Source organism: Heptranchias perlo, chromosome 12, assembly GCF_035084215.1.
Source record: "Heptranchias perlo isolate sHepPer1 chromosome 12, sHepPer1.hap1, whole genome shotgun sequence".
In the NCBI taxonomy this organism is placed as follows: Eukaryota; Metazoa; Chordata; class Chondrichthyes; order Hexanchiformes; family Hexanchidae; genus Heptranchias; species Heptranchias perlo.
This window is the reverse complement of record NC_090336.1, coordinates 38,020,843-38,037,159: the sequence shown is the minus strand read 5'-3', so window position 1 is coordinate 38,037,159 and position 16,317 is coordinate 38,020,843. Positions and strand designations below refer to the sequence as shown.

Genomic DNA, 16,317 nt, shown 5'->3' with positions numbered 1-16,317 from the left:
ATTTGTGTAAGCAATCACAACCCAATTTTCATCAAAATAAAAAGAATATGCTATAAATCTGATAAAAAGGTGACATAAAACATCAATGAGATAATTCAGGCATATAGAAAAGGCAAAAGAATGCGCAAATAGTGGGTGGATATCTTGTATCTTTTCAACCTGCCACCCAGCTCCCCACTATTTAGAAACATAGAAAATAGGAGCAGTAGGCCATTCGGCCCTTCGAGCCTGCTCCGCCATTCAATATGATCATGGCTGATCCTGTATCTCAATACCATATTCCCGCTCTCTCCCCATACCTCTTGATGCCTTGTGTATCTAGAAATATATCTAGCTCCTTCTTAAATATATTCAGTGACTTGGCCTCCACAGCCTTCTGTGGTAGAGAATTCCACAGGTTCACCACCCTCTGAGTGAAGAAATTTCTCCTCATCTCAGTCCCCGTATCCTGAGACTGTGACTTTGCGCATTCTTTTTTCTTTCTACACGCCTATATCATCTCACTGATGATCTTTTATACCACCTGCTTTCTATCAGCAGTTTGCAGGTCATTTACTGCATTAAGTGCCTCTTTGTAATTGGTATATTTATTGATTCCATCCCATCACCTTTTTGCTCCTTTTGTCTATTTTTCCAACCTCACTAAAATTCCCGTTTATCTCTTGGCTTTCAGTATGTTGAAATGTTATAACCAGTCTTTTGTCTTTACAGATGCTGACTGATCTGATGTGTATCTTCAGCATTTTCTGTTTTTATTTCCAACTTTCAAATCAACCTGAATAGGTTATTTCAAGTAACCTATTGACTTTAATCACCAAATTTCATAAAGATAAGCCACATGTTTGAGTTAGTCATGTAAAGTCAAAGTGTTTATGCTAAAGCGAACACCATCTCTGAAACCACAACATTCCTTGCAGTAACATTCTCAACCCAATTACCTGAACCGATGAAAGGCCCAGTCAGTCTTTTGGGACTTTATAACCAAGGGACTGAATTCTAGGTCCAAGATCCAAAAAGAAATGTCACAAATTTCAAAGATTAACAACATCGACAGAAAAGGTGAGTAAATCATTCTAAATGTTAAGATTTCATAAGATGATATGAATGTTGGATCTGATCATCTGTTCAACTGTTCAGTGACAACTGGTTATTATAAATTAGACACTGTAGAAAGGCTCCAAGTAGCCAATCACATATTTAAAGTAACAGTACAACTTCCTTTGCATTAATCCCATCTGCATGTAACACAGCTCCACAATTACCTGAAGTTGTAGCTGCTGTATTCAAAGTCAATGAGCATCAGCTTCTGATCAGTGGAGTTCTCAGTGTTTTTCAATAGCAGGAGATTACCTGGGATGAAAAGTAAAAGTCAAATAATGTATTAGATACAGGCTGCACTGCCCCAACAATCTCCTATAACCCAATCTGCACTTCCATTTTCCACACCAGTTATCCCCATGATGCTGAGATTTGAATTTAAAGTGAGGAATTCACACTTCGGCCCTTTGGGCACAGCAGATATTTTCAAATTAAAATGACGTCCAACGATAAAAAGAGATTAAACATTATTTTACAGCAAATGAAAGAATTTTTAATTTAATGTATAAAACATAAACCATCTTACCTTCCTGGCAGTCATTGTGACAGAAAACAATTGGTGAAGGAGTTGCTTGAAGCAGAGACCTGAGCAGAATGAAAGAGTGACATTAAATAACATGGTAAAAGTTGTGCTTCCAATACTGGATTCTGAAAAGCCACCCCTGTGGAATAAATACTCGCTATTCCATCTGAAAAGAACCACACTTTTCAGTGGGACTAACTGGATTTGCTCTTGCATGGAGCCGGCGCGGGCTTGATGGGCCGAATGGTCTCCTTCCGTGCTGTAACCTGTGATTCTTTTGCCAATTTGGTTTGCCCAGTCTATATGAAGATTAAAATCCCCCACGATTATTACATTACCCTTGTTACATGCTCCTCTAATTTCCTGATTTATACTCTGTCCAACACTATAACTACTGTTTGGGTGCCTATAAACTACTCCTACCAGTGTTTCTTAACTGATTTTCTGAGCTAAGATCCTCTCACTACTGCCTTTATCTCATCCTTTATTATCTGAGCTACCCCAATACCCCACTCCTTTTCCATTTTGCCTATCTTTTCTAAAAGTCAAATATCCTGGAATATTTAGTTCCCAACCTTGGTCACCCTGCAACCATGTCTCAGTAATGGCTACTAGATCAAACCCATTTATCTCTATTTGTGCCATTAATTCATCTATCTTGTTACAAATGCTTTGTGCATTCAGATATGAGGCCTTTAATATTAACTTATAACAATTTTTGCCTGATGTGACCTTAGTCACTAATGCCCTACTATCTTTGTAAAACTCACTGTCCCTTCCAGACACACTCTGCTCTACAACCATGACTTTTCTCTTCAGATGCATGAATTTACCCTTGCCTGAACCCTGCCACCCCCCCCCCCCTTATTACTTTAAAGCCCTATCTACTGCCCTAGTTATTTAATTTGCCAGGACACTGATCCCACCCCGGTTTAAGTGGAGTCCGTTCCAACGGAGCAGCTCCCTCTTTCACCAGTACTGGTGCCAGGGTGCCATGAATGACACTGTGGAAACTGTATTCTGTTCATTTGTATATTTATGTAAAATAAATGGATTTGTTGGTTTACAATCATGCCTCATTTCACTGGAGTATTTTGCAGTCTGCCTTCCATAAAATTAGGATAACACATGTAGCGGCACATGCAAGATTACCAGAGCCAGTGCACACACTAAAGGTTCTGTTACGATCCCTGGGTCACACTATTGTTTCACTAGATATTGGTCAGTAAAGATGTACTCCAAATCTGCTGACGAGAGTGCAGACACTGAACCCGAAAGAATATATAATGTCAGACCTATTACAATTGTTGTAAGACCTGTGAAATTTGTAACATATTTATAACCGACAAGTTCCACTAAATATGTTTGCTACGTTATAACAGTGACTACACTTCAAAAGTATTTCAATGGTTGTAAAGCGCTTTGGGACATCCCGAGGTTGTGAAAGGCACTATATAAATGCAAATCTTTCTTTTCTTTAATGTGAATTCATCAGAGTTTCATTTGTTAAAATGTAAAAGTTAGTATTTTAGATTTTAAAAGCACAAATGTAAATGTTACTAACTCATTAAAGCCCTACCTCAGCTTCTCAATTTCCTGTGGCAAGTTGTAACTGAGAAGTTTGTGGAACATTCCAATGTGAGACTCTCTTGTGAAGCTGATTCGCATCACTTGCTGCAAGTACCTGTCATTAATGATAAACAATAAACAAGCACAGTGTTAAGATAAAAGACAACATATACATGCTGTTTCTACAAAAGTTAATTTTTGCTTGAATTACAGAAAACAAATAAGCATTGAGCTTTACAGTATATAATTCTAAAGTACAAATCTATCATCCTCAAAACATGTATTAATAGAGTGAAGCTATCAAGAATTTTGAAGGTTTATGAGTGCAAAATATGTTTTGCCTCAAACAGGAATACATGACTAGGTAGAGTGTTCTTTTTATTGTGGATTGTGCCCCTGGTCCTCTGGTTGCTATTTGTAGCAACATTGTAAATGTGTTTGTAAAAATCTCGGTTCACTATTTGTAGCAAAAATAAAACATACTTACGATTCCATTAGAAATACTAAATAGAGGAAATCTTCACAAACGCATTGACAACATTACAACACATATCAACCTGAGAAATTCTTAACTCCTTATGGGATATATCCAAAAGAATCATTATTTTATACAATAAAAAGCAACCAAAATTTTACATTTAATTTATTAAAGGAGAAGGTACCACAAAGACCAAGGTTGAATCCCTGGTCTGTGTTGAGTTATTTAATTTCAGCTAGGCAGCAGTGGAGTATTACAATTGGCATCAGAATCCCCAGGCTGGGGTTGGAAAGAATTGTGCCACAGTTCCCTCTCCTTTTTAGTGTTCAGTGATCATTGCTGAATTTGCGTGAATGGGGATACTGGATAAGGGTAGGTTTGGACTTGGCTTTGATGATCCCTCCAAGCAAATGGCCCATCAACTACGACTTTGCTGGTTCTCACACAAATAACGGCCACTTACAGAAAGCCAATGTCCCTCTTGGAACCATGAACCACTGTTTTCAGGAGAGGACAAGTAAGGGAAGAAACCAGAAGGAAATATGAGAAGGAAAGGGAAGAAAAAGTAACTCTGGAGGCAAATACTGTAAAATCTATTGTCTAAGCCATATCTTAAAGGCGCTTTTGTTACTGACAAACCTGGGATGCAACTTATGCCCAGTATTTCCATGAATGTCAATGGCAATACAGTCCCAACCATTTATTGCAAGGGCGATGGTGTTAACGCAATTTGCCCGCTATAAGTGGTGGATGGTAAAACTGGAATTTCTAAACTTATATGAAGGAGATACATACGCATGGGTTTAGTAGGTGAGTGCCCAAAGTACATAAATCATTTAATACTGAGGAAGAATGCGACAAAATAATAGATAGCAGCAATAAACTTGCATGTTGAGCGTGTAATTAGTAAATGGAGTACTGTGAGCAGTTCTGGGCACCGCACCTTCGGAAGGACATATTGGCCTTGGAGGGAGTGCAGCGTAGGTTTACTAGAATGATACCCAGACTTCAAGGATTAAGTTACAAGGAGAGATTACACAAATTGGGGTTGTATTCTCTGGAGTTTCGAAGGTTAAGGGGTGATCTGATTGAAGTTTAAGATATTAAGGGGAATGGATAGGGTGGATAGAGAGAAACTATTTCCGCTGGTTGGGGATTCTAGGAGTAGGGGGCACAGTCTAAAAATTAGAGCCAGACCTTTCAGGAGCGAGATTAGAAAACATTTCTACACACACAAAGGGTGGTAGAAGTTTGGAACTCTCTTCCGCAAACGGCAATTGATACTAGCTCAATTGCTAAATTTAAATCTGAGATAGATAGCTTTTTGGCAATCAAAGGTATTAAGGGATATGGGCCAAAGGCAGGTATATGGAGTTAGATCACAGATCAGCCATGATCTTATCAAATGGCGGAGCAGGCACGAGGGGCTGAATGGCCTACTCCTGTTCCTATGTTCCTAATATAGATAAATGTGAGGTGGTGCATTATGGTATGAAAAATAAGGAAGCCACATACTGCTAGATAATAAAAGTCCAAATAGGGTAGAGGAGCAGAGGGATTTAGGGGTACAGATACACAAATCACTAAAAATAGCAACGCAAATTAATAAGGCCATTAAAAAAAGCAAACCAGGCACAGGGGTTCATTTCTAGAGGGATAGAATTGAAAAGCAGAGGTTATGTTAAACTTATATAGTACCTTGGTTAGACCACACTTGAGTACTGTGTACAGATCTGGTCTCTGTCATAAAAAGGATATAGAGGCACTGGAGAAGCAGCAAAAAAAAAATCACAAGGATGATACCAGAACTGAGAGGATGTACTTATCAGGAAAGGCTGATCAGGCTGGGACTCTTTTCTCGAGAAAAGAGAAGGCTTAGAGGTGACCTGATGGAGGTCTTTAAGATTATGAAAGGGTAGACGTAGAGAAAATGTTTCCACTTGTGGGGGAATCCAAAACTAGAAGTCATAAATATAAGATAGTCACTAATAAGTCCAATAGGGAATTCAGGAGAAACTTCTTTACCCAAAAAATGTGATAAGAATGTGGAATGTGGTTGAGGCGAATAGCACAGATGCATTTAAGGGGAAAAGCACATGAGGGAGAAAGGAATAGAAGGATATGCTGATAGGATTAAATGAAGTAGGGAGGGAGGAGGCTCATGTGGAGCATGATTGCTGACATAAACCAGTTGGACTGAATGACCTGTTTTAGTGCTGCAGACTAATTCTACGCAAATCTGCAGAACATAAATGAAATAAAAACAAATAAACTTGTTCATGCTGTAAAATATCTATTTTGGGTGTTCAATACCTCTTCTTGCAATTTGAACTAATATATGACTGGCATTTTGACCTAGTTAGCAGTACAATTAAGATATGGGACTTCAAGAAAAGCGTTGAATTAACTGATCCATTCGTCAAAATGCCTATTCTTTGCACCGTAAGAGGGAGTACGGGTGGTTATTGTGTACTGAGCACCTCTTTTATTGCAATTTCGATTTGTTTAATTCTCCCTCCCTTCCCCAAGTGGTAGTGCCACTGATATTTTGGGATTTTTTTTAAAAGAGGATTTCAACTGACAAGGAAATCTGTCAGTTTCTTAACTGTTAATTTATTTCTTTCAACCTGTGACTTTAGTGATCAGAGCCATTAAACAGTAGGTACAGCAGATTAAGTAATTAAGGTAATTACACTTTAACGAGGTGTAAAAAGCTTTTCAAATTGCCAAAAATAACTGGCACTTTTGTAACATGGTGATGAAAAATGGTTCTGTTCTTACCTACAGAGTTACTTTCTTCTTTGAATTCACAAGTTTAATTGTTTAGAATTGCTATACATTGAAATTATAATGAAAAACAATCAACCTCATCAATCCAAATTTTCCTTCAAAAATGTAATTCATACGCCCGTAAAACACAGTCATAGTTGAATCAAGTCTATATAAGATGACACTCAAATACTTTGTATAGGTTATGCAGAAGTTAAATGTGCCAGTTAAGTACTCACTTCTCCATAGTACAAAACAACCACTTTGGTTCCTTGTTAAATGGCATCGTCATTCTATGGAAAGTGGCCATCTTTTTTGCTATTTCTGCTGAAATACTTGGAACAGCCAATTCTCTGGTCTCCAATTTACGACTCTAAAGTGATACAATATTCACGTAATAAGTCACATTCATACAAAAGGCTGAATTCTAGCAGTTATTTTACAATAATATGCAGCATTTATATAAATATGTGTATGCCAACAGTCAGTGTACTGTCTGAATACATTTCTTGTACTGTCAAATTCACACTTTTTCATACAATTAAATTCCACATGATTGCTGTAATTTAACATTAGTCACTACTTCTTCTGTTAATTGTACTCTCATACTGTTACAAATATTTTACGTAAAAGACTGGGAACTGTAATCTCAAACCTGGAGAAAAGGGCAAGCATCTTTACCATTGCTGTGTGTCCATTTAAACATCTGATACCTCTGGCACAAATATATGATCATTATTATATACTGCCTGATAAATGTTATTAGACATTGTCTACAATTAATTTGTTGGTATGCACCAAACTGGTAACAAGGTATTTACAAATACAGGAGACTAAGCAAGCCTGAAACAATTACAAGCCCAAATAGCTGAACATAATCATCCCCGACTAATGATGCCATTTGGGAAACCTTGCAGCATACTGACAAACCCATGAAATTCTAGTTATTTGCACTAAGGAGATCTAATTGAAGTGGGGCTTCATATGCAAATCCTATGAAATTTAACTCAGTAAATATCTTGTTGAATACAAATTATTTTCTAATTGAAGATGTTCATTGACTTAACTATGTATGTATTTATTTTAGGATGTATGTGTTTATTATTCATTCATTGGACAGCTCTGTAGTTCTGCACATAAAACAGATGTTATTTTGAGATTGGGAAACAATTTCCATTTTTGGGGTGGGGGGGATTTCTTACTTTGTGCAGACAGGTGTTACTGTCTTAGTAAAATATAATTGCAGTAATTTTTATTTTTTTGTTTAATCATGCTGAATTAAGATTGTTCCTTTGGAAGAGATGCTGAATTTTTACTGAGAAACATCTAATAATAGCAACACTAACAGCACGCAAATAATGGCTCGTTGCCAAAATATTTTTTTCCCACGACTTTCATTTTCCACAAGCAGCAGTAGCCTAGTGAAAGCTCAAAGGCAACAGAACACAATCAGAGATAATCAGACTTACTGCAATGAACTGTTCCAAACGACCCTGAGGAAAGATTCCATACAGCTTTGGACCAAGTGATCGTTCTGCCAAGATAGCAAACATAACACTTTCCAACACCATGGCTTCGGTTCCCTATGTGAAAGAGATAAATGAATACCATATAATTTAACTTTTTTTAATTACCTAAAAAAAAAATACACCTCAATGCATATTAGAGATCAGATATTTTGAAAGGAGTTGTGAACCTAACTAAACCCATCATTCTTTTTTTATTAAGTTAAATTAAAACTAAATTTGGGAACTTTTATGCTCACCAAGATAAATAAAATATGGGTTGGAACTGCAGGGCAGGATCTCTTTCTGTAACACCTGAACGCTGTATATGATCCCAACCTCAAGAACAGCTCCTCCTACCCCATCACTGTGGCATTACCACTGATCATTGCAAGTTCTCTGAGTGACGACCATCCTTTTTGGAGGGAAGTGGGGGAAGCTAGATTCTTATGACATCGAGTTGACTCCAAGATGACATGGTTGGCGATGGGTGATTAGGACCAAGTTGATACTCTGTGGCAGACTTGGTAATCCAATACCTGAGCCAGGCAGGTCCTCAGGACTCCAACTCACTGCTGATGATTGACCAGTTAGCTTGGCTCATTGGTCTATTTCTCACATCCTATCAATAATGAAACTTTTCAAGTCAATGCCCCCGAGTAGGATGGTCCTAACTGGACAAGCAGCAGGAAGTTTACCAGTACTCCACAATTCTAAAATGTGTAGTTTCAGCTAGTTAAATTCCAACAATATTCATGCACACATTTGATGATTCCTAAACCTTGGCACTTGGTAATAATTAATGAATGAATGAAAACAAAGCAGCCATTATATAACTGACATTCTTTCAAAAGAAATGATAAAAACTCAAACTCAAAGGCATAAAAAGAAATTGTAAAATGCATACAAGATAGGCTTGACAACAGAAACCAGACAGTAATTATAAATAATAGCTATTAAAATTGGCAAGTTCTGATCAGCAGAGTCCCACACAGATCAGTCAGAGTGTCTTGGCTATTCTCATTTTTTCTTAATGGTCTTTAAGAGGACAGTGAGCAGAACGCTTAGGTTTTGGTCAGCATTAAATAGCGTGCAACAGTTGGGTGCACTAAAAAAAAATTAGGATTTTTAAATAGTCTACAAAAATGAAATCCTGGAAAATGAAACTGTACGAAAGCTTAAATGAGTTAATGCTCCATTAAAATAGCAGAGAGGGGAATTTGATACGTGCAAATCGCTGAAAAGTAATTTCAAGCCGTAAATATCTAGGTAGAGATCAGATAGAATTTAACGTGTTACAGTAAAGTTGTACACATACATGCTAAAGTAGTATTTATTTATGAAGGACATTGCCTCGTACAATGTGAAGCAGGGAAAAGACTGGTGTGTGACTTAAATAAGTAACTGAAATGCCACCTCCATAACACTAGGTGCCTAGTACAGAGTACAGTTCCAAATAAAAATGAGGAATTCATAATTTACTAACAAAACCATATTTAGAATAACACCGCTGGAAATTTCCTTGGAGCTAGTCCCTCTCCGTCGCTGTAACATTGGTCCGAGTTCGCGCAAACAGAGTTTCCGTTGAACCTCTGCCAAAGTTACAGTAGTGTACTGGGGGGAAACTCCAAGGAAATTCAAGGTGCATGTATATTTCTGGGAGTCATAGTAACTAACAAAGGAAACTAAAAATAGCAGCATTGGAAATGATACAAAGATTAACTCCAAGACTTACACTGTCAAATTAAGAGAAGTAAATCACTATGTAAAGAAGCTCATTCTGACACCGGTCCTAAACTGACCGTTCACCAGTTTTAATCTATGGGAGGAATTTTAACCCCAAAGAACAGGTTGGTTGTGGTCGGGTGGGAGGTAAAAATAATAGATATTAGAAGCGGGACCGTATCCTGGCTTCAATCCACCCACTTCTGGGTTTAACCCAAGTGCGATAGGATGTGCATGCACAACCGGAAGTCCTGTCCCTACTTAATGCCGACAGGCAGCTTGCTAAAGGGGCAATGCAGGTACTTTAAACAATTGAGCTACTTAATTTTTTGTGGATTCTGCAACAGGGACAGATTTAACTTCTCATGCACAGGTTTCCCATGGGTTCTGAAACATGCCATTGCAACGGAGGCAAGATGCAGCCGAAGCTCACTTGGCCCGCTAAACCAGAGCTTGACACATCTCAATAAAAGGTCAGGTATTGCAGCTGGTCACTCAGTTCTCTCAGGCAAACGTTTGGCTAGGAGTTCTTTGTGTTTAGACTGAGAGTTCTTTGTTGAGACTAAGAATTCTTGTGTTCAGACCAATTTGCCAATATTTTGGAGTCTCTCAAACTGACAAGATCAGGATGGGAGGGGTGGGGGGGGGGCGCAATTGATCTATTCCACAGTACATCAGAGAACGAGGAAAATCACCATCCGCAGCAGGGACGACATGCAGTTCTGGGATCTGCAGGTGCACAAGACAGAGGTGCACAACAAGGACCTGGAGAACAGCAGAGAGGGGACCAACAGACGGGCCGTGGTCGCAAGAGGCACTACCCACGTGAGAGGGTATATAGGCAGAGGTTGAGCTTCCTGGACCTCTGAGGAGCAGTGCCTATGCAAGCTCAGATTGAGGCAGCAGGTGGTCACAAGTATCTGCAGCCTCCTTCAGGAACAGTTGCTCCCCGCTGGACCTGGGCCACGCATTCCCTGTGGCAGTAAAAGTAACCAATGCCCTCAATTTCTTAACCTCTGGTCCTTCCAGGGTGCCACCGGTGACGTCTGCAGGGTGTCTCAATCATCTGCACTTAAATGTATAAGGCAGGTAATGGATGGCTTGTTTGCCAGGGCGTCTGATTATGTTAACTTCCCCCACAACGATATCAGCCAAAATGAGCAGGCAGTGGGTTTCACCTCTCAGGTTCGATTCCCACGGGTGCAGTGCGCAATCGATTGCACGCACGTGGCAATCCAAGGACAACCACATGAGCCAGGAGTATTCATTAACCGAAAGAGCTATCACTCCATCAATGCACAGCAACCACAAGAGATTTCTGCAGGTGTGCACCAGATTCCCTGGCAGCTGTCATGATGCCTTCATTTTGCACCAAACATTCTAGACCTCTTCCTGACAGGAGACAGACTTAAGGGCTGGCTCGTTGGAGACTAGAACAATACCCCCTACAAAGGTGGATCATGACACCTGTGAGGAACCCCACCAACAAGGCACAAGAACTATACAACCAGAGTCACATGACCATCAGGTGTGTCACTGAGCAAGCCATAGGCATGTTAAAGATGCGCACCAGGTGCCTCGACAGGTCTGGGGGAGCCCTTCAGTACTCGCCAGTGAGGGTCTCCAGGAAAATCGTGGTGTGCTGCATCCTGCACATCATAGCGCTGCAGAGAGGTTTAGAAGTGGTCAAGGACAAGGCGCTCGTCAATTATCCTCTGTCGGTGACAACATTGAGGAAGCGGCATATGACAATGCTGCACCCATCGCTAGACCAGCTGCGCACATTGCTGCCCGGGATGCCCTCATCTCTCAAAAGTTCTCATATTGACAGTCCAAAAATAAAGATATTGGACATACTCATGCTGCCTGGCACAATCACCACAAATTTCACCAACCCTCCCCCCGCCCCCCACACAAAACACTCCAACGACAAATACACTGGTTGCACAGCCGCCCAATGGGTGCCTTCATGTATTGGCATTTATATGAATCAAATAAAAGGTCCATTTGGAAGCAACAATGGCCAAGACTTGGAAGTGTTGATAATGAATAAATTTTATGTAGCAACATAAAAAGAAATAGAAATCACAACATAACATTTGTTCTAACATCCTGGTGCATACCCTTGGTGAACTACAAGTGCTTAAACTTACACTTTCTACAGCCTCTACGTGGTACATCCCCTGTGGCTTCAGATCCCTGCCCTGACTGCTGAGATGCTTTTGGCCTACGACCTCTGGGTTTTGGAGCCCATGAGGGCCCTGCCAAAGACTGCTCCACCTTCACTTGTGCAGGGATAGATTCGGCCATCGGGAGATGAGGCACTATTTCAGGTACTGGTTTGGGGGGGGTGGGGGGCGCAACAGGTGAGATGTGGGAGTGCACTGAGTGGAGTTCCCACTTCTATGTACCCTTTCACCATCATCCCTCTCCTGGGCCAGCGCCACATCACTCCGACCACTCTGCTAGAGAGCAGCTTGGTGAAGATCGGTGACGCGTTGAAATGCCATTGATAAAGGTATGTCATCCTGTTTAAGGTGGCAGACATGCTGGCTTCCAAAGTCTGCACGGCCGAGCTAATGCCGTGCACTGACTCATTTGTGAGCTGTGCTTGAAGCTCAACGGAGGCGGCCACTCTCTCCATTGCAGACATTCTCGCAATTACCTGCGACATCACTCCACCAATGCTGGAGTTGGACTCCTCCAGCCTCTAAGTTACTGTGGCACATCTTCCAGTACCTCGCAAAGGTGTTCCTGTATTTCAATCATTCTCCTCCTCAACGATTGCCCCTGGGGTTCAGCATCTGTGTCCAGTTGAGCAGAGCCTGGGAGAAGAGTGTGCCCTCCAATGCGGACTCTCTACAGCTGGCCCTGCCACCGGAGTCTGCTTATGCTCACTTGTGACTTGTGAATCACCAGGTGACAACCCAACTATCTGTATAAGAGGACCCAATGACGTGCAAGTATCTGTGCTGGTGCACGGCTGTATGTCCTATGACGGTGCACCGAGAAGGAATGAGGTCCTCTGAGGAATCGATGTCATGCATCTCTGCACATTCTTATTGTACGCGTGACAGCCCGGGAAAAGAGTGAGAAATGACTTAGTCTTGGCACAATAACAATCTTGCCAATCTCCATATTCAGCCTTCGATTATATAAAGCCAGCAGCTTGTGAAAGGTGTTTTAAATTGTGTCACCAGCCATCTGTGAGCTCCCAGTCTCTCCACCTCCGATTGAGAAGACCACAGATGTCCCACTTAATGCAATTGAGTCCTCCTCCACATCAGTTACTTCCACAATTTGTGGGGGTCCGCTGCCAGTCCTCGCCCTCTCTCGTGTTTTGCGCTCTTTTCTCCTACAAGGGATGACAGCACAGACCTGTGAGTGGCTGAGAGTGCCGTATTCACCCGATGGATGCAGTGTATTGGAAGAGGATGACTATTACATAGATGCATCAGAGGGTCATTGTCACACAGATGCATCACATTGCATCAGGATTGGAGTGGGTGACAGTAGAGGTGAGCAAGTGGATAGAAAGTGAGGATGGTTGCTGGTGACACTTAAGTGGGTGTGAGGAGTTGTGATGGATTAGGCTTGCCAAGACAGAGTGATGAAGTTGCCGGGGCAGGGGGGTGTTATACACAAGTAACATTCACACCAGACAAGTGCTAGGCAATGACCAACTCCAACAAGAGAGTCTAACCATCTCCCCATGACATTCAACTGCATTACCATCACTGAATCCCCAACCATCAACATCCCGGGGGTCACCATTGACCAGAAACGTAACTGGACCAGCCATATAAATACTGTGGCTACAAAAGCAGGCCAGAGGCTGCATATTCTGCAGCAAGTGACTCACCTCCTGACTCCCCAAAACCTTGCCACCATCTACACGGCACAAGTCAGGAGTGTGATGGAATACTCTCCACTTGCATGGATGAGTACAGCTCCAACAACACTCAAGAAGCTCGATACCATCCAGGACAAAGCAGCCCGCTTGATTGGCACCCCATCCACACCCTATACATTCACTCCCTTCACCACCGGCGCACCGTGGCTGCAGTGTGTACTGTCCACAGGATGCACTGCAGCAACTCGCCAAGGCTTCTTCAACAGCACCTCCCAAACCCACGACCTCTAACACCTAGAAGGACAAGGGCAGCAGGCACATGGAAACAACACCACCTGCATGTTCCCCTCCAAGTCACACACCATCCTGACTTGGAAATATATCATCGCTGGGTCAAAATCCTGGAACTCCCTACCTAGCAGCACTGTGGGAGAACCTTTACCACACGGACTGCAGCAGTTCAAGAAGGCGGCTCACTACCACCTTCTCAAGGGCAATTAGGGATGGGCAATAAATGCTGGCCTTGCCAGCGACACCCACATCCCATGAACGAATAAAGAAAAACACCATGTGGATGAGTCAGCAAATGTACTCACTTTTCCAGACCGGGTCAGATCATTGAATCACTTCATGCATTGCAGCCAAGACCTGGACACTGAGCTTCTGCTGGTCACCTCTTGTGCTACCTCCAGCCAATCCTTTTTGGCGAGAACCTCCCTCCTAGCTCTCACTGCAGCCAGTAGTACATCTGGGGAGGCATCACTAAACCTAGGCACTGCCTTTGCTTTCCTGGACTCCATTTCTCCTTTAAAATCCATGCTTGTACTGGCCCTTTAAATACTATAGTTCCGATCACGTCATTCGGGTGCATAGGACGTCAGCTGCGTAGCTTGGAGACGCGAAACCCGGAAGCGAAGATAAGTACCTGCAGTCGAGTTGCGATCGCAGTTTTAAACGTGCACATTTGACTTCCAGTTTCCCCACGTGCAAATCCACCCACCCGCTGAGTTCCTGGCTCCAAGTTAAAATCCAGGCCTATGTCTCTTGTTTTAGTGTCTGGGCATAGCTTGAAGCAGTGCTTCAGATTTACCTTATCCCTTAAATAGCTTCTTTCAAGGCTAAATCGCCCCATTTTCTTCAATCTTTCCTTGTAATTCAATCCTTTTATACCAGGGATTCGCGTTGTGGCTCTTCTCTGCACTACCTCCATGGTTTGAATGTCATTCATGTTTTGGTGATCAAAACTGAACAGTGCTAAGATGTGGTCTGACCAGGGCACTTTACATGACATGCATGTTCTCAAACTGGCCTAGCAATATAATTCAGCATTATATTAGCTTTCTTTATTGTTGCTCCACAAAGATTTGACCGTGCCAAACCTACCATCACTCCCAGATCTCTTTCTCTTCACTTTTAATTATTACTGGACTATCCATCGTGTACTTGTGATAGCAATTTTTTTTCCAATATGTGGTAGCTTGAACTTGTCTGTATTAAAGTTAAGTCTATCATTATATTGCCCATTTACATTAATCATGTAACTCCTTTTGTAGGTCCTTGACTGATTCTTGCAATGTGACTGCCACCCTAGTTTAGCATCGAGTTAAACAGAATAAGCTAGATTGGGCTGAATGGCATTTTCTTCTTACTAGGAGTTATTTGTCTTTGTATGCCACTGCTACAACAATGTAAAAGCATTTCTATTTCCCACAATTCAAAGTACAACTGCCTTCTGGGAAAGTGTTCCAAAATGCACATACGTGGACAAACACTGTTAAACATTGTACTTTACTCCTTTAAATAGTTTTCCAATGGATCAGCCTGACATTTCGCACTGGTCTGAAGTAAACAGTATCAGAATAAAAGAGGAGCGGTTAGAGCGGACCTGGGAGAATAAAAGAGGAGTGGTTAGAGCGGACCTGGGAGAATAAAAGAGGAGCGGTTAGAGCGGACCTGGGAGAACAAAAGAGGAGCGGTTAGAGCGGACCTGGGAGAACAAAAGAGGAGCGGTTAGAGCGGACCCAGGAGAATAAAAGAGGAGCGGTTAGAGCGGACCTGGGAGAATAAAAGAGGAGCGGTTAAAGCGGACCTGGGAGAATAAAAGAGGAGCGGTTAGAGCGGACCTGGGAGAATAAAAGAGGAGCGGTTAAAGCGGACCTGGGAGAATAAAAGAGGAGCGGTTAGAGCGGACCCAGGAGAATAAAAGAGGAGCGGTTAGAGCGGACCCGGGAGAATAAAAGAGGAGCGGTTAGAGCGGACCCGGGAGAATAAAAGAGGAGCGGTTAGAGCGGACCCGGGAGAATAAAAGAGGAGCGGTTAGAGCGGACCCGAGAGAATAAGAGGAGCGGTTAGAGCGGACCTGGGAGAATAAGAGGAGCGGTTAGAGCGGACCCGGGAGAATAAAAGAGGAGCGGTTAGAGCAGACCCGAGAGAATAAAAGAGGAGCGGTTAGAGCGGACCCGAGAGAATAAGAGGAGCGGTTAGAGTGGACCTGGGAGAATAAAAGAGGAGCGGTTAGAGCGGACCCGAGAGAATAAGAGGAGCGGTTAGAGCGGACCCGAGAGAATAAGAGGAGCGGTTAGAGCGGACCTGGGAGAATAAAAGAGGAGCGGTTAGAGCGGACCCGAGAGAATAAAAGAGGAGCGGTTAGAGTGGACCTGGGAGAATAAAAGAGGAGCGGTTAGAGTGGACCTGGGAGAATAAAAGAGGAGCAGTTAGAGCGGACCCGAGAGAATAAAAGAGGAGCGGTTAAAGCGGACCTGGGAGAATAAAAGAGGAGCAGTTAGAGTGGACCTGG

The 16,317-nt window shown here is 42.1% G+C and overlaps 1 protein-coding gene across 3 annotated transcripts in view; it reads right to left on the bottom strand.

The window, feature by feature from the left end:
* Positions 1–16,317, bottom strand: part of LOC137327974 (choline kinase alpha-like) — a 68,135-nt gene that overhangs the window by 12,366 nt on the left and 39,452 nt on the right. For all 3 annotated transcript variants that reach the window (XM_067993994.1, XM_067993996.1, XM_067993995.1), the window contains 5 exons: positions 7,907–8,020; positions 6,677–6,810; positions 3,201–3,305; positions 1,625–1,683; positions 1,263–1,350 (listed from right to left, as the gene is read on the bottom strand). In XM_067993994.1, coding sequence (XP_067850095.1) covers positions 1,263–1,350; positions 1,625–1,683; positions 3,201–3,305; positions 6,677–6,810; positions 7,907–8,020 — 500 coding nt within the window. The remainder of the gene's footprint in view (positions 1–1,262; positions 1,351–1,624; positions 1,684–3,200; positions 3,306–6,676; positions 6,811–7,906; positions 8,021–16,317) is intronic.